Source organism: Perca fluviatilis, chromosome 11, assembly GCF_010015445.1.
Source record: "Perca fluviatilis chromosome 11, GENO_Pfluv_1.0, whole genome shotgun sequence".
NCBI lineage: Eukaryota > Metazoa > Chordata > Actinopteri > Perciformes > Percidae > Perca > Perca fluviatilis.
Genome location: NC_053122.1, coordinates 34,453,657 through 34,471,989, shown reverse-complemented (window position 1 = coordinate 34,471,989; position 18,333 = coordinate 34,453,657). Strand labels below are relative to the sequence as shown.

Sequence of the window (18,333 nt, the reverse complement as noted above, 5' to 3'; positions counted from 1 at the left end):
CAGTGTAAATGTGCTGTCCCCTCAAAATAACTCTACACACAGCCATTAATGTCTAAACCGCTGGCAACAAAAGTCAGTCCACCCCTATGTTAAATTCCCATAGAGGCAGGCAGGCCAGTTATTTCATGGATCCAGGATACTATGCATCCTGATAAAGTTCCCTTGGCCTTTGGAATTAAAATAGCCCCCCCACATCATCACATACCCTTCACCTAACCTACAGATTGGCATGGGGTACTTTCCATAAGATCATCTCTCAATGCAAATCAAACCAGCTATTAGGCAAACTGAAATAAAACCATGCCAATTTACACTGTTCTACAAGCTGTACACTTAATACTTTACATTGTAGCAAAGTGCAATTTCTTCAGTGTTGTCCCATTAAAAGATATAATGAAATATTTACTAAAATGTGAGGGGTGTACTCACTTTTGTGAGATACTGTATATGTATGTATGTATATATATGTGTGTGTGTATGTGTATATATATATATATATATATCTCAGTGTTTAATCTAGATTTATTTTCAGTATGAAACCTCTCCGTCAGAAGCTCCTTAAACTCAAACATGCTTTTGCTCCTGATGACATCCAACTCCATGTCCAACATGGAAAAGTAACTGCACCGTGGAACCAGACTAGCTGAAACAAATGTCAGTTTTTGAGGTAACTAGCAGAATTTTTGGCCAATTTCATTTTCCGACTGGCCAATTATAGTCAATATAGCTCTATCTTTCCAAATAGCCCTATTGTCCATAACTAGATTATGTCTGGTCTGGGGAAAACAACTGGCTGTGTGTCACAGTCAGTAGGCTTCCTTTTAGAAAATATATATGTTGGTGTGTAACTCTTTCTTTATTATGGGATTCATATGTTTTCTCCAGATGTTATACATAATGTTACACTGTAATGTAGCCTACTTCGAATAGTAGTCTGAATAAGTCTGATTGCATTCAGGCTGAGGTGCAACTTGCAACATTTTAACAACTAAGTTACTTTTTTGTCTATAAAAAGTGATCTGTTGAGATCAGACATTTTTTCCGTTTCTGGCGTGTGAAGGGAAGCTGCATCTGTTATCTAACACCCCATAGCCCCGACATTACGTCACCTCAGTAGCTCAATAGTGCTTAGTTTAGTTCCTCAAAACTTTTTTTTTTTTTCTTCTTTTCGACAGTGACTCAAAAGAGTGCGACAGTTTTGGTATAGCTGCGAGTCTGGTTACGGTATGCAGGGTGGGACCGGTGGATCACTCCCACCATTCAGGAATTTGGGAAGTTTCCTTCCATATAAGGAGTTTTTGATGTCAATCGCGATCTAAAGAAGAGGAGGAGAAAGGTGGAGTCTATCGATTAACGAAGCGTATAACCAAAGAGTATACAAAGGAGCGAGAGAAGTCCTGTCGCCGTACCGCCGTGATTTCTGAAACCGTATACTGGGGAGGAATGGGTATTTTTTTTTATTTGAGTGTAGACTTATAAACCCTGTAATATATGGTATTACTCTATGCGCTACGGGCATAAATTCATGGAACAAGTGATACAACTTTCCATAATGCAGCTGGTGTGTGTTGCACTTGTTTAGCCTAATTAAAAATTAATTAAAAAAAAACTAATAAAAAAAATAAATAATAATAGACATATTCACATAGCCTATGCATTTTATTTTCCAACATAAAAGGTCTAACTACTGTTTCAAAGCCTTCTCTAACAACCCTGCCAGGATTAAAAATATGAGGGTGAGAAATAGCCTAGGCTACTAAAGCCTTTTTTCTATTTGTTTCTATTTTGTTGGACAAAAAATAGTCTGATATAAACAAATTGTGTTTTAAATAGTCTACTGAAAATATGTTCCCATAGTACGCTATGTCATCAAATAATTAACTTCTGATGTAATTTCAATCCGGGGTGTTTCTTTAAGAGTTTGTTCCATTCAATAGCCTACCATTGATAATTTCCTCCTGATTCCTCTCTGCTGGAAAGAGACGTCCGGTCTCCACTACGTTTTTCGCGCCCTTGTATTGCTCCGTTCAGTGACACATCGGCGGCGAACTATCTTGACTCTTGAATCCTAGGCTCTTTGGGAGAAAGTGTGGGCTCGCTCTAATTGGCGGCCGTAAAAGAGAAAGGAAGTATTTAGTTCACTCCGAGGTTTCATTGGAAGAGAAAGTCGAAGATTGTTTAGCTAGATCAGGGTTGATTCTCAAGTAGCTGTCTTTTTATTTTTTAACCCAAACAGAAAAACCTCAACTCTTTGACAATGGCTTTTACCAAGGGTCCTTCCTACGGATTATCAGCGGAAGTCAAAAACAAGGTAGGTGTTAATAGGTTTTTATCATATCATATAAAGTTGTCGTTTAAACTTTTCTTCCCATCATCCACTCGTTGTGCTTTCCTCGGACCGCGAGCATCGGAGTCACCTGGCCTCCATTTTGATATGCGTGCTCGGGTCAGGTTAACGTTATTCAGAGGTCGATGGAAACACGCGTGCCAAGAGAGATTTAAACGTGTTTATATTGAAGGATGAGCGGAATCTAGAACGTTCGCAAAACTTTCGTTGAGCGGGAACTTTGCAAAGTGTGTATTAATCTTTTTGAGTTTTACATCTCAAATTTAAAACCGAATACCCCACGCAGGAGACAAAGTTAAAACAACAACAGACTATATGGGCGTTGTCCCCTCTGGCAAAGAAGTGTCGTTGTGGCAAAACTGTTATCCCCGTTTCCAGCATGTTCTATTCCCCCCCCGAGCAGCTTCCGGCGTTGTGACCCGCATTAGCAGATAATGTAATTCATCTATTAGTCCCGGGACTGGATGTCATCCATCCTCATTATTCCCCATTCCCTGTGTCTTTGCTTTAAACAGCAAGAATTATTTCCTAGCGTCCCCCCCCCCTCCTCCCCTTGCGGTAAGGTGTCGTGCCGCTTCTCATGAACTTTTCTTCGCTCAAATCAAGACCGACCAGGAAGTTTATTTGTATTTTTTTCCTCCTTTTTAGTTTTCACTCTGCAGAGTAAGTCCTTGTATACACTGAAGTCACATAAACCAAACAGTCTCTAAAATGACCCACTTAGTGGTAATATGTACAACTTGTTGAGTGCGGCCTTGATGAGGAAAGCACCTTATGTTTATTTGGACCTGCCTACGCAGACCTCTGCACACCCGGATCCACTTAGAACACCGTAGCTGATGCCGGGGAGGACTTTTCTGGCCGTGTGTATCACACTGAGCTGTAACGGAGCGACCGTGGAGACGTTCCTTGCAATTGGGTTGTTACCGCGTAATAGTATTAAAAGTAGTAATTCACTCCTCCTAATACTATTACTGGTGAACCACGAGGTGACTGGCTTTTTTAAATTTATTTTTTATCTTGGCCTTAATTTTCTTGCCTGCATGGTTTACCCTTTGTTACTAAAACAGGGGGAAAATAGTATGCGTTGCAGCTATAACCTTACATATAGACAAAGGTTTTGCTCACTCAGCTCTCCGGCACACACCTATACCCTTGAACTCACCTTTTTTTTTTTTTTGGCTGATTTTAATTTTTTATTTTAATTTTTTTAATTCTATGTATCTGCATTCCTTGACTGTGCCCTTGTATGGAAGTGAAAGCCTCAAGTCTCCTCCTCAAATCTCTACACAACAACATGGGCTGGACATAAAGAAAACCCATGGATTTCCTCTGTCTGTTACCACTGATGTCCTTGGGGGTGTAAAGAGATGCTGACTTGAGTGATGTTTCCTGCCAGTGGTGACGTAGCCTCTGTGAAATGTGAGGCATTTAAAGGATTTGCACTCCTCCACGCCCCCCTATATATCTAGAATACCATGAACTCAGAGTTGACCAGCTGCAATAAGCAGTGGTCTACATTCATTGGATCAACACACAGTTGGGCTCCCTCTCTGCTTTAGCCAGCTCTTTCATCCAACCACTGTGGGGTAAATTCCTTTGCGCTCAGCTTGTCTCTATAAATTACATCTGTAGGATTCTTTGTGGATTCTTTTTTAAATATGGGGATAACTGAATGAAGGAAATGTAATTAGAGGACAGGCATTCCTTAAGCGTACAACCAGCTGTGAGCAAAGTGCGGCCATCTACTATGTAAATGGTAGGTTAAACTCAGAGAGAGAGAGAGAGATTTGCACGAACACCTTACCCTTGACTAGAAGGGAAGAACTCTATACCGGTTTTCAGTAGTCCCTAATTTAACGACAAACGACTTGTTGTTTACGTGGTCATAGTGCTCTTCCTGAATGGCCTCTCTCATAGCCAGCATGGCGTGCTTCTCACACTTATGTCATCAGTCAAAAACCAAACCTTGTAAACCAAAGTAACACCTCAATGTGACAGCCTTACAAGAACGTCAATCTTTGTGCCATGTTAAGGCCCTTAACACACCCACCCCCCCATTTCCACTTTCAGCCACTGCCTTCCTGTGTTTCAGGGGAGAATTTAGCAGTTTACTAAAGTGTGTGTGTGTGTGTGGACAAAACCCCCCTGTAGATGTAGCATACTACACTGAGGCAAAGTAAAAATCAGGGGTGACCCTGAAACATGATAACATAGTCATAATAAAGTGTGTGTGCGTGTCTCTCTTTGTAACAAAGAGGAAGTCTGTGATGAACTATGAATGCCTTTACTGTTTAAAAAAATAAATAAATAAAATCACCTAGTGGCTGCTAACCGAACACACATGTGACCTTTGACTTCTCTGCCCAACCAGATCGCACTAAAGTACGACAACCAGAAAGAGGAGGAGCTGAGGGTGTGGATCGAAGACACCACCGGCGCTTCTATCGGCCCCGACTTCCAAAAAGGCCTGAAGAGCGGAGTCATTCTGTGCGAGTAAGCGGACATCAAATCTTGTCTGTTACACCATGAAGGCTTTGATCATCCGTTTTTATGATGTACAGTGGCCGGGGAAATCTTTAAAGTATTTGCCTCCTTTTTCTCTCCCAGCCTTATCAACAAACTTGCCCCAGGCTCTGTGAAAAAGGTCAACCAGTCAGCGCTCAACTGGCATCAGGTGAGTTAGTTGATGAAACAAGCTTTTAACCAATTCAGGGGTGCAAAACTAGTGTCTTTTGGCAGCACCAGTTAATTTACATGTATTTATTTCTGGTTTATTTGTCAGGGACAACACACACTAATAATACATACAAGTAAAACGTGCCAGAATTAGAGCTCACCCTAAAAAGAGAAGGGATTTAGCTATAAAATAATAACATTAAGATTTGGCCCTAGTCAATAAAAGTTGACTACACTAATTAGCAATGATGTTTCATGCAGTGTTGTTTTTTTTTTTTATTATACATAGTTCACATTAAAATGTGCTTTGAGTGTTTCCTATCAGTTAGGATGTCCGTACACTGAATCATGCTAGGTCATGTTGATAGGCAGTGACAGCTTCTTTTGCCTCGAGGCATTTCTCAAACTGGTTCCTTTTTACCGAGTTGCAGCCAGTCACCGTAAACAAATCCACTCCCTTATTTGACACTGGCTGACAAAGGACTGCTCCTTGTTTTAAAAAGGATATTTAAGATGATATGCGAACAGAAAAACTAATCACACCTCTGGCACTCTAAATTGTGCACACGTTGTCGTTTTGATCCTGTATAAATTGGTTTGGTCTTAGCTGGAGAACCTGACGAACTTCATCAAAGCCACCACGGCGTATGGCCTCAAGCCTCATGATCTCTTCGAGGCCAACGACCTGTTTGAGAACGGCAACATGACGCAGGTCCAGACAACGCTGCTCGCGCTCGCAAGCATGGTGAGTCTTTTTAAAATCCGACCCTAAGTGGCGGGAGCAATGTTAAATTATTACGGTGAGTGATTGTCCTACCATGACCAAATGTCTACACTGTCTTTTTCTCTCAAGGCCAAAACCAAGGGCTGCCAGCCACGGGTGGACATTGGGGTGAAGTACGCTGACAAGCAGGAGAGGATGTTTGATGATGAGAAGATGAAGGCTGGACAGTGCGTCATTGGCTTACAGGTACTGTACTTTTTTTTTTTTTTAATGTTTTTTTTGAGATTCCTGGGTGAGCTGCCTGCAGGGTTTAACATGTGAAGAGGCTGAAACTCTGATTCTAACGGTGATCAAACCAGCAAAAAACTGAAATCTGCGTACACACACTCCAGCTATGTACACACAGCCAGCCAAACATCTCCATACCTAGCACATTCTACATTGAGACTACTTATTTATTTGTAGTTTCCAAAGGGAAAAATGGAAATATTACTCCATAAAGTCAGTTGCGGCTTATTAATTTGATACATTTGGCTACATCTGACAGAGGTGAGGGACTTCACCTGCTTGGAAAGCTGAGCTCAATACTGCATGTGTCGAACCCAGACTTTATCACGATGCCACGTCAAGCTTGGCATACTTCAGTATAAATGCTGCCCATTGTTCTCACGGCCTCCGCGGCTTGTGTTTTTGTTGATGTTTCCGTTGCCAAGATGTGTCAGGTAGACATGAGGGCTACCGACACGGTGAGAACAACTTGCAATCGGACTCGCTGCCTTCATTTTGAGTATAGGGCAGTCATTTCTGACAGCTGACTGAAACTTCAAAGTATTGTTTGCGTAAGTGTCATGATTCCCTCGCAATCACTCGGCTCACATTCTTGTTATTATGCAACGTTTTACCACTGTTTTGGTATGGCGTAAGTGCAGCATGGGGTTTAAAGCGAACTTCAGTTTAGTAAGTCTTACGTCCATGTATTGTGGCTCTCTGTCTTTTTTTTTAGATGGGGACCAACAAGTGCGCCAGTCAGAGTGGTATGAACGCTTATGGCACCAGGAGGCACTTATATGACCCCAAAGTTCAAATCCAGCCCCCGATGGACAACACGACCATCAGCCTGCAAATGGGAACCAACAAGGGAGCGAGCCAGGTAATGCAACACGCTGCCGACTTCTCATGACATCCTAAATAAGACTCGAGTGGAAATGAGCCTCGGGCCTCACTGTCCTTCCACTGCTGTAAACTAGTATTTGGTAGTTTATCAACCAATATGGATTTTTTTATTTTTTATTTTTCATTTTTCTCTCCATCAGCCTTAACCGATGACCGATACGGGCTGCCGATTTTCTTGAGCCGATATTTGGAGCTGATGTTGTCAGCCAATGCCGATACACGGAAAAACGCAAATATCGGCCGGCCGATTAAAATCGGTCTATCGCTAGCGTTTAGTCTTGTAGAAAGATGCAAACTCCTGGATTGTCTTGAGCCAGGCCAGACGGTCACATGATCGGTTCGGCCTATCACGTTTGCTCAGTGAAATCAGCACTTTTGTTTAGAAGCATAGACCGTATAGCAAGATGGGACAAAGCAGCTCCTCTTCCTAGCACTGTACAAAATTGAAGCCAAAGCCCCTGGTTTAATGCCTATACTAGGAAGAAATAAATGTTAATAGGGCCACAAAGTGTTTTTCTCATTTATTTATTTTGTCTCCCGTCTCTGCTACAGGCTGGGATGACGGCTCCAGGGACAAGGCGTGCCATTTACGACCAGAAGCTGGGCACAGACAAGTGTGACAACAGCACCATGTCCCTACAGATGGGCTACAGCCAAGGAGCCACCCAGAAAGGCCAGAACTTTGGCCTGGGGCGGCAGATCTATGACGCCAAGTACTGTCCTAAAGCTGGAGAGGTTGCAGATGATCAAAACGGGGCAGGAATCGCCCGTGACTTCCCAGATTTCCACGATGAGGGTTACCAAGGTTACCACGAGGAAGAGCAGGTGTACCAAGACGATGGAACAGATTACTAGAAGGAAGGAAGGAAGGAAGGAGGGAGGGAGGGAGGGAGGGAGCTGAGGAAGGGAAAGAGAGATTGTCTAAAGGAGGCATGTTCTGCAGAAAGCTGAAACTCCTTAAGGGCTTATTTTTTATATCCACAGGATGTTGCACCTTTCTGTTTTGGTCATATCCTTTTGTAGTATTGTTTTCTTAGCCCTGTTTGTGCGAAACCGATGTTAGACATATCATGATGAACTGCATTCCTGTGATTTTTGTATTTAAAGTGACCACAAAAGCCAATCTATTTGGCTTAGCTAGTGTTTTTTTATTCCAGGGATTTTCTTTTAATGTGCCAAAGCCCTACTATTCTTTCTTTTGTCAGTGTTTCTTTTGCTCACTCGTTAGTTACATTAAGGGAGGTTCCTATTTTTTGGTAAGGGCAACATGAAACTAAAAGTGGAACCTTTAGGGAGTTTTTTTTTAAGAAACTGTTCTTTTGTATCTGTAATTGCGGAATCATCTGTATAACAACGTAATTCCTGTGAATGAGACTGTACATGCGTTTGATACTTCAGTATCCTCTTCATCCCCTCAGTATTGGTCAGTAACAGACAATAGATACACTTTTGGTTGTTCGGACAGACGACAATTTTAGAACAAACTAGTCTTACCTTTTTCATATTCTGGCTTTTCTCATTCATTTCACTTTTTTTTTTTTTTTTTTTTAAGAGAAAATATTCCCTTGTTTGCATAACCAGTCCAACTAGAGTTAAGCTTGTTTTCTTTGGAGTAAAGCTGGTGGGGGAAGTGGATCCAATAGCACAGGTTAAGTTTTTAACATTCCAAGCAAGAATACTGGACTCCTTTTTTTTTTTTTTTTTATTGTGTAAGTGAATCAGTTTGAAATATTGATTGATATGCAAACCAATCATGCAATTATATTTGATCATTCCAAGATTATTATTTATGCATATTTGTGATTTGAATGGGGGTTGTTTTGTACCTTGACTGAATAACATTTGGTATTGACTATACTTTTTCCTGTGGTATAATCCTTATGCCAGTTTTTTTTATTTTATTTTTTTTATTGAGAACTATGTTTGTGTGAATACGGTGTAATAAAGATGTGTATTCCTTATCATGTGTTGATTTGCAAAAATACTGATGTAATGTTTGGCACAAAGGATGGGATTTATTTAATTGATCTGTCGATCATTGGTTATTAAAGGTCCTGCACAACCATCAGTTAGTATTGGCTTAGTGCAGTCCACAAGTTTCACTATTACTACATTACTGCACACTTCTGTGTAATACTTCCTTACGAAACATACAGTATATTTTTAAAGGAGGAGGGGGGGGGGTGACTTCTTGTGGTATTCATCCATACACTTATGGCGCTTTTCCATTACGTGGTACCTGCTCGACTCGCCTCGACTCTCCTTTTTTGGTTTTCTATTACGAAAAAACAAAGTCCCTGGTACCACCTCAGTCAAGGTTCCAAGCAAGCTGAGGCGATACCAAAAGGTGACGTGAAAGCGACAGAGGGGGGTGTCCTGAACAAACCCGCCATTTTTAAATTGTTTAGCCAGCTGTTTTTATTTATTTTTTTTATTTTTTGCTGCCTCCAGCTTCATTTGAAACAAAATGTGTCTTCTGGCTGCGGCAACAACAACACACCTTCGACGCTCTGTGTGTGTGTGTCGCGTTAGGTCATGGCAGTTTACTGCGGCGCCGCTATGACGACCAGCCGCGCTGAGGCGCTACTAAAATCTGCAATGGAAAACGGACGCACAGTGCGTCGAGTCGAGGCGAGCAGGTACGTAATGGAGAAACGCCAATAGTTTGGGTATAAATTGTCCAGGTTTTGCAATGTGTATCTCTGAGATTAGATGTCTCAAAACCTGGGTAAATAAAACAAAGCATTAAATGGCTAGATACTGATTAGAGGAAGTAAGAAAATACTGTGTTTTTGCAATTGGGTGAACTGACCCTTTAAAGGTGCAGTAGGTAAGCCTTATAAAACTAACTTTCTGTCATATTTGCTGAAACTGACCCTATGTTTCAGTAGAACTACATGAAGCAGGTCATTTAAAAAAAAATCCAGCTCCTCTGGCAATTTGCAAAAATCCACCGCTCCCTGTTCAGATGCACCAATCAGGGCCAGTGTAGGGGGGTCTAACTGCGTGTCAATCACTGCTCATGCACACGCATTCATTCTCTCTTGTGGGGGGAGGGGCTTAGGAGACAGTTTTGGTCTCTAGAAGAAAGGGGGGGGAGAGGGAGTGAGAAGTTGTCGATGTTCAAATTTTTCGGCTAAGTCCTGGATCTTCACAATCCTACCTACGGCACCTTTAAATTCCTTTATGACCCAAAGATGTTGCGCTTCATTCTGGTCGATACACACCTACCTCAAGGTGAAGTTGCACGGATCAATCATTTAAAGCAAATAGTACAATATTGGACTTAAGCTAAAGTTAAGAACTTATCAGCAATATGTACATAACGTATCAAAAGTAAAAGTACTTAGTGTGTAAGTTGCATTTTAATGTAGCTTGATAAAGTGGAGATGAAGTGGAGATAGTTTTAACTACTTACGGTAGTTTAGTAAAACTGCTAATAAGAAGGTAAGGGGTTAAGTGTAAGAGTGTTTCCCACCAGTTTAATCTCAATGTATTGTATTTTATCATCATATCCAGTGCAGTAAAAAGTACATATATGTCTATATTTATAGGGTGATATCAGGTAAAATGGGCCATCAGGTAAAATGGGCCATTTAAGGTTTGGGGGTCCCAGCCCCTCTGGAATTTAGAGCCAATGACTGCAAAGGATTTCAAACTGTTGTCATAACTGTACTTGACAAGTAACAGGTGATTTGATTGGTTCATGGTTGCTATGGTGGGCAGTGCAATAATTCAAATCAAGACTGCACCAGAAAGCTGCATGGTGAGTAGCCTGGCATACCAAATCTAACTAAACTATTATAAGGATGATAAATCTGTAAAAAAACAACAACATGCCCATAAAAAACTATGCATAATATCTGTCTTGATGGCATCAATCAGAAATAATGTTGTTAGTTTGGTATATGAACATATTTTTTGAAAAAGTGATGCTTTTTTGGGGGGCCCAATTTACCTTAACCCCTTGAGGTAAAATGGGCCACATGGTTTCAGCTAAAATGGGCCATCATTTGTGTCACTCACAAACACACATACACATGTGTTTGAGTGTGTGTGAGTGAGTTTGTGTGTAAGGGTGTGTGTTTGTGTTTGTATGTGTATGTACGTGCATACACACACACACACACACACACACACACTCACACCATGACCCCCCCCAACAGTAATAATGGTAGTATTTTATTTACAGTGAGTATCAAACGAGAAGCGAGGAAGCCGAGAGGGAGAGGAGAGAGAGGGAGAAGGAAAGAGAGAGGAAGTGAGGAGGAGAAGGAAGGATGAGAGAGGAAACAAGCAGAGGAGACAGGAAGTGAGAGAACAGGTGAGGAGAATGCAGCAGAGGAAATGAGAGGAGACAGAACGAGAGAAAAGAGAAGGAGGAGCAAGGACCAGAGAGGAAAGGATACAAAGATAAAACAGGGAGGGAAAGGAAGGCCAAACAACTACAATCTGTGGAAAGAGGAGAGGATGAAGGGTGCCTTAGATGAATACAGGGAGGGAGTGAAGAAAGGAATTACAGTGAGTGTGCACTTCTTATCACGAGCATGGGGTGTGCCGCGATCCACACTGCAAAGACGCATCAGCGGAAAGGTGACTGGCAGTGAACATGTGTCAGGGCGGAAGCCCTACCTTCCAGAGGAGGCGGAAAGGGAGCTTGCTGCCACCCTCAAGACATTGGCGCAGAGGGGGTTTCCCTTCACAAGGCGCGTGAGTGTCCAGCAAGTGGCCTTTGATTTTGCAGCCAACAACGACATATCTGGTTTCTCCCTGACAGCAGGAAGGGCCGGATATTACTGGTTTCAGAACTTTCTAAAGCCAACCCAGAGCTTGGGATGCGCAAGCCAGAGGTCCTGTCTGCAGCACGGGCTGCTGGACTTAACAAAGAGGTGGTTAGCCAGTGGTTTAACCAGTATGAGAACCTTTTGGTCGAGCTGGGTATTGAGGGCACACCGTCACATATATGGAACTGTGACGAGTCTGGGCTTCAGGACCGTTCAGTTCGACAAAGGTTGTTGGACAGGTTGGCCAGCCATGTGTGGAGGTGTGTGCCGGAGAGAAGGGGAGACAACAACTTGTCTGGCAGCGTTCAATGCAGAAGGTACATACAGTCGAACAATAATTATTTTAGGGAGGCGACGTGTTACGTTCTGAGTGGCTACAGGGATGCCCGGAGAACACCAGCGTAAGGTGTTCAGACAATGGCTGGATTACCTCTGACCTCTTTCTGGAATGGGGTCAAATGTTCATTCAGTCCCTCCCCAGGGATGACCCCAGGCCCCATCTTCTCCTCCTTGACGGCCACAGTAGCCACGTCTATAATCTGGAATTTATTAAGCTACTGAAAAGCAAGAATGTGCACATCATGTGCTACCCTCCCCACACAACCCATGCGCTGCAACCGGCGGACAAGGCCCTCTTCAAGAGTCTAAAGCACCACTGGGACCAGGAAGGGAGGAAGTGGACAAGGATGATGGCTGGGCAGAAGCTGTCAAGGATGGAGTTCTTTGCGGTGTTCAGCAGGGCTTGGGCAAAGGCTGCCACTATTGAAAATGCCCAGGCAGGGTTCCGGGGGACAGGGATGTTCCCTCTCAATAAAGATATTCTCCCTGAGACTACTTTTGCCCCCAGCAAGACCACCGAAAGAATGCTACCATCCACTCTACCATCCCCGCCCACAAGGCTGCAGTCTCTCCCACCCCCGCCCACTAGACCATGGTCGCCCCTGCTGACCTTGACCCACTCTGCCCGCCAGCCATCAGCCCTGCTCTCTGGACCTCAGCCCTCCCACCCGCCAGCCAGACGTCAGTCGCCTGCCGATCCGCCAGCCAGACCTCAGTCCTCTGCTTCCCTGACACCCCTGCTACCTCGGGAACCACTGCACTTTTTCCCAGAAGATGAGGTGGTGCTTGAAGAGGTTGTGTTGGAGGATGTACCGGAAGAAGATAATGACCTCTTCAATCAGTTCACACCACAGGAAGAAACCCACTCCCAGGATGAGGGACCTTCAACCTCCACAGTAAGTGATATTTTATACTACTTTTCAAACTTAGGCTACATGACATGTTACACATGCATGCTCACGCAAACATGCGCATGCACATTCATGCACGCACGCACGCACACACACATACATACACACAATTTAGTCCCTAATCATATAAAATGTACACCAAATAATTATTCTATTTCTTGCAATAATATAGGCTCTTTTTGTTATTTTCTTTCTGTTCAGTCTGTGAGATCGGTCACATTCAATGACTTGATCTGAATGCCGCAAAGGGAGAGGGCCATCAGAAAGAGAGTGAAGCGCCACCATCGTATAACCTAACAAGTGAGCAACACATTGAATATATTCAAACAAAAAAACATCCAGCAAGCATCCAGCCAAGCAAGCCAGCTGGTACCGGGCAGCAAGCGAACGAAAGGAAAAAAGCGGAGCAAGAGAAGCAAATCACCTTGCAAAGTCTGCAACACCCACTATGGTGACCCAAATGACCCTAAGGCTACTGAGGAATGGTTAAAATGTGTTCCATGTTCTGCCTGGTTTCATGAGAGCTGTGGTGAAGACAATGGTATCTGTGCTGACGATGGTTTCATTTGCAAAGACTGTGTTTGAAAAGTTTTCACACAAACATATCAGTTAATAATTTGGAATGTGAATTTTTGTATTTTTGTGAATGCACATTTTGTTCTAAATGTGTTGTTCACACACACACACACACACACACACACACACACACACACACACACACACACACACACACACACACACACACACACACACACACACACACACACACACACACACACCACTGACAGTTCACTGATCTATGCTGTTCCAAAATGGATTTTTTATTATGCACATTTGAATATGTGGGTTTGCACCCAAAATGTTTTTGAATGGCACATATGAATTTTTGTTTAATGCAGTTTAAATGTTATGTGGCTGTATAAGCAACTGTGTTTTAAAATTAAAATTGATGATAAATGACTATTTCCCTTTGGAGTTTGACTGGCCCATTTTACCTGAAGCTGTGGCCCATTTTACCTGAAACTGCTCATGCAACAAATGTTGGCAGAGCTGATGTTTCAAGAACTGTAGGGCCTAAATAATTATATTTTATTACATAATTTCAACACAAAATTATCAAAAACAGTCATTATTAATCATAAAAACACATGGAAAAGGCATATATGGTATTGTATTATTGTCCCAAACGATTTACCAAAAAGTGGCCCAATTTAGCTGATGTCACCCTACATATTTTTCCCTTAAATGTGGTGGAGTAGGTATCATCAAATACTAAATCAAAGTACAAGTACCTCAAAGAGAGTTGATGCTCAGCAGAAATTGGAGTTATTAGCGCCCTTTATATATAAAGGGAACTAGGAGTTATTAGTGCAGGGCACTAGGAGTTATTGTCATAGACAGTAGGTTATTGTACAACACTACCGCCTGCTGGTTCAAAGCGGGACCTACCGCCGGAAGACACCACCGGATGTTTGCCTTAAATCGCGCGATATGAGGCCTAACGAGACTTCTGCCCGTTCTTTTCTCCCGGAACTTCAGGCAAGATGGTAGGTGCTCAACAGATTGTGAAGCTTGTCAAAATTCAATCTACATGCATCCGAACTCTAAAATAACTAATTAGGATAGCTAGCTATGACATCCGACAGTTCTACGCGTTCGCTGACCATTCAGTAGAAAATCGTTGCTCAGAGTCTCAGATAAATGTCTTTTTTTTAAAGGCACTGTATTAGCCTTAGCTATGGCTAAGCTAACCCGGTGGTTCAACGTAGTCTATACCAATAGCTACAACATAATTGTAATGCCATTGTACGCCCGAGCAGGGATTCCGTAGCTAGATGTTTACCAGTGACATTGAATTTTGTTGTTGTTGTGTTTAAGCACTTGCGCGACAGTGTAAGTGTACAAGCTACATACTGAGGTGGGATGATGTCTCTTTCAGGCAGACACCGAGATCAAGAAGAAGCGTACCTTCAGGAAGTTCACCTACAGAGGTGTGGACCTGGATCAGCTTCTGGACATGTCCTAGTAAGTTTCAAACACTACCGAGGTTAAACAGCTGATGCTGCATGGTGGGCAGCTGGAGCCACGGTAACGTTATTACCTTTTCTCAGTTTGATTGACTTGTACGTGAACATACACCCTGCTTAACAGTCTCAATTCTTAGCTTCCCATCCAATATAGTCCCACGCTCAGCCCCTAAAAAGGATGTTGTTCCAATACGAGTAATTTCGAGAGATTTACATCCAGTCAATCACATAGATCAGTGGGAACCAAACCACGTCAAATAACGTTACCTCTAAACTAATACAAAGTAGACCATTGACCCCCATAAGATCTTGTCCCAGGGTCCTCCATCTCATAGGATTTTAGCCTTTTTAGATCTTTTATTACAGACAGTATATGAAACTCATGACCAAATTAGTCATACTTGCTGTCATTGTGTTACTTTTGGATGGATGATGTGCAAATTCTGAGATCAAAGTTTTAAAGGTCCCATCTTATGCTCATTTTCAGGTTCATATTTATATTTAGGGTCTCTACCAGAACGTGTTTACATGCTTTAATGTTAAAAATATTCTCATAGTGTCTGAAATGCTCCGTTTTGCCTACAGTCCCTCACCCTTGAAAAGTACAGTCTGCTGTGATTGTTCAGCATTTCTGGTTCTTCCCTCCCTCCCCCCCCGCTTGTGCTCTGGGAGATGCTAGCTGGAACCGCAGGTCGACCAGTTTATCAGTTCCGATTTAGCATCTACACTGTGCTCTCGGAGTCTCTGTACCGCCATTCCAGCCGGGGAAAGACTAGCGGTTGTGGTGGGCGTATCGATCCTAATATCGATACCAACATTGATATTGATCAATACCGGTGTATTAAGATCGATACTTTAGTTTCTCTCCAATATGCACCGCTGCGGATTCATCAAAGAGGCGACCTGTCTGTAAGTGCTGCTGCTTTAAAGTGGTACTGTCAAAGTACTGTCAAAGCGCGGTGCAGGCACACTTTGCTCCTCCTCTGCGCCAGGCCGGCAGCGGCCAGCAGCGCACACACACAAGCAGTACAGAGAAGGAGCAGAAGAATGGCAGAGAGGAAGAGGAGCGCTGTGTGGCTATATTTTCAGGCCGAAAATGAAACGACGGCAAGCTAGATAATTTGTAAAAATGCTGTAAGATACAGTGGTAACGCGACAAATTTATACAAGCATATGAAAATTCTGTCCTTAGTTTTAACTTATTAGTAATCCAAATGTAAAATCACAAACACTTAGGCTAAAGGTCATGAAAATTCATCCTCAATTATTAAAGCATCTGCATCGGTGATATTGGCCCTGTATTTACTTGGTATCAGATCTATACCAAAATATTGCAGTATCGCACACCACTAACAAGCAGCACTTTCTTCCGATTCTAGTTGTGACATCACAACTGTATGGAGGGCCTGGCGGCTCGTTTAAGCATGAACTGTATGAAGTATGGACGTAGTCTCCGTGACCTCACCCATAGGTTTCTGAGGAGTGAAAATGAAGTGCAAAGTGGCCAGCTCCCATTGGCTTTTCTGAATACGGGCTGTCATTTCTCTGTGGACTGAGCGTTTTTATACTTTAACAGTATTTATATAGCACCTTGACCTGCTTTAGAATCAAAAGAAATGGAAGTCTTACTTTTTACAATATGGGACCTATAACCGAGATGCTGGCACTGAGTGGACATTACACTGAAACAGGAAAGTCATTACTTCATCAGTTGAACGGGTTTAATTGAGTGAACTTGAGATGACCATTTAACATTCAATTGCCACTGGACTGTTGTGCATATTACAAAACATGTAAAAAGGATTTTGAAGATGGCCAGAGGCCTCATTGATGATTCTGTCCTTTTCTGTGTAGTGAGCAGCTGATGCAGCTGTACTGTGCCCGCCAGAGGAGAAGGCTGAACCGCGGCCTGCGTCGCAAGCAGCAGTCCCTCCTGAAGCGTCTGCGCAAGGCAAAGAAAGAGGCTCCCCCCATGGAGAAACCAGAGGTGGTGAAGACCCATCTGAGGGACATGGTGATCCTGCCTGAGATGGTCGGGTCCATGGTTGGAGTGTACAATGGCAAGACTTTCAACCAGGTTGAAATCAAGGTGAGGTGCTATTAAACAGGTGGGAGGCAGAGCATAAGTGTCCATTTTGGAACCCCAGCCTTCTTGGACCTCCTATCATTACTTTGCCCAATTACTTTGAAGGAATGTCACTGCAGTTTGAACAAAGTTGACATTGGGCGCTAATGTAAAACATTGACATAAAGGTGGGGGTATATTGCTTTTGTGTACCCAGATCAGGCTGTCGGAAGTCAATGCACAAGTGCCTGCAGTTGGTCTTATTTTGAAGCGGTTTGTCAGTGTGGTTCTGCACCCTGTCCACAAAGCCATCGTCTCCCATGTATTAATGTCAGGGCAGTAGGCATAAAGTTAAAGCTGTGAAACCATTTTAATCTTGATGTGTAAGAATGCTTCACTGGGCACCATTATGATGAAGATTGAGAATTAGTACGGTTTGACAGGCCAGGTATTATCTTACGATGGTTCCGGTATACATGCACAACTGTGGTTGACGAGTTGCTGCAAATGACCGGAAAATTGATGCATCGCATACAGCATCATCGATGTGCAACTCAAGTTTATATAGGTCTGGAAAATGATTTTGGGCAGTGGTCCTGCCAGTGTATGTGTAACTTGGTGTTCTGGAAAGTTTCCCAGTTATATGTACTTTTGAGTTATCCACTACCTCAAGAAAACATGGAAGAAAATGCCACACAGTAAAAGTCTGAAATCTCCACCAAAGAATTGCAGTGTGTAAAATATGTACAACCTTAAAATATTCCTAATTACATAAATTTGTTATGAAGGAGGCAGGGTGTTAAGACCATCTAATGGCAGTGTAGTGTTGGCAACTGGCACTACTTCCAGAGTACACAGACCCCTACCTTCTCCAGTCAGAAGCAGTGATATACTTGTAGTTCTAGATATTACTTTTTTGGTAGAGCTGCATTAAGTGTACATTTAGCTGTAAATCTTGTACCTTTTTAGATTATGATTAGCAGCTAATACATTGCTGTCCACGCAGCTATAGGTGCACCTAAGTGATCTTGTTACCAACGTGTTTCTTCTCTCTCCACAGCCTGAGATGTGTGGTCACTACTTGGGCGAGTTCTCCATCACCTACAAGCCAGTCAAGCACGGTCGCCCTGGTATTGGAGCTACACACTCTTCTCGGTTCATCCCTCTGAAGTAGAATGGCTGTATTCTTTGTATAAATAAAACAAAACTGTCTGCTCCACGAAATTTGTCTGCTTTGCTTCCTTTAGCATAATATTTCAAAAATGATTGTACATTTCTTGTTTA

At 42.7% G+C, this 18,333-nt stretch overlaps 3 protein-coding genes across 3 annotated transcripts; all 3 read left to right on the top strand.

Annotated features, from left to right (window-relative positions):
* The first annotated feature begins 2,089 nt into the window (after nt 1-2,089).
* On the top strand, nt 2,090-8,884 carry cnn2 (calponin 2). Its single transcript, XM_039814829.1, has 7 exons — nt 2,090-2,311; nt 4,722-4,843; nt 4,958-5,024; nt 5,634-5,771; nt 5,880-5,996; nt 6,754-6,900; nt 7,476-8,884. The coding sequence occupies exons 1-7, from the start codon at nt 2,258-2,260 to the stop codon at nt 7,776-7,778; spliced, it is 948 nt and encodes a 315-aa protein (XP_039670763.1). The 5' UTR covers nt 2,090-2,257; the 3' UTR covers nt 7,779-8,884.
* Nucleotides 8,885-11,393: 2,509 nt separating this feature from the next.
* Nucleotides 11,394-13,194, top strand: LOC120567701. The gene is made up of 4 exons (XM_039814670.1): nt 11,394-11,614; nt 11,701-11,959; nt 12,055-12,942; nt 13,159-13,194. Exons 1-4 carry the CDS (start codon nt 11,394-11,396, stop codon nt 13,192-13,194), a joined length of 1,404 nt encoding a protein of 467 aa, XP_039670604.1.
* A 1,187-nt stretch (nt 13,195-14,381) lies between these two features.
* rps15 (ribosomal protein S15) lies at nt 14,382-18,273 on the top strand. Its single transcript, XM_039815193.1, has 4 exons — nt 14,382-14,504; nt 14,897-14,982; nt 16,839-17,073; nt 18,110-18,273. Exons 1-4 carry the CDS (start codon nt 14,502-14,504, stop codon nt 18,221-18,223), a joined length of 438 nt encoding a protein of 145 aa, XP_039671127.1. The 5' UTR covers nt 14,382-14,501; the 3' UTR covers nt 18,224-18,273.
* Nucleotides 18,274-18,333: the final 60 nt, after the last annotated feature.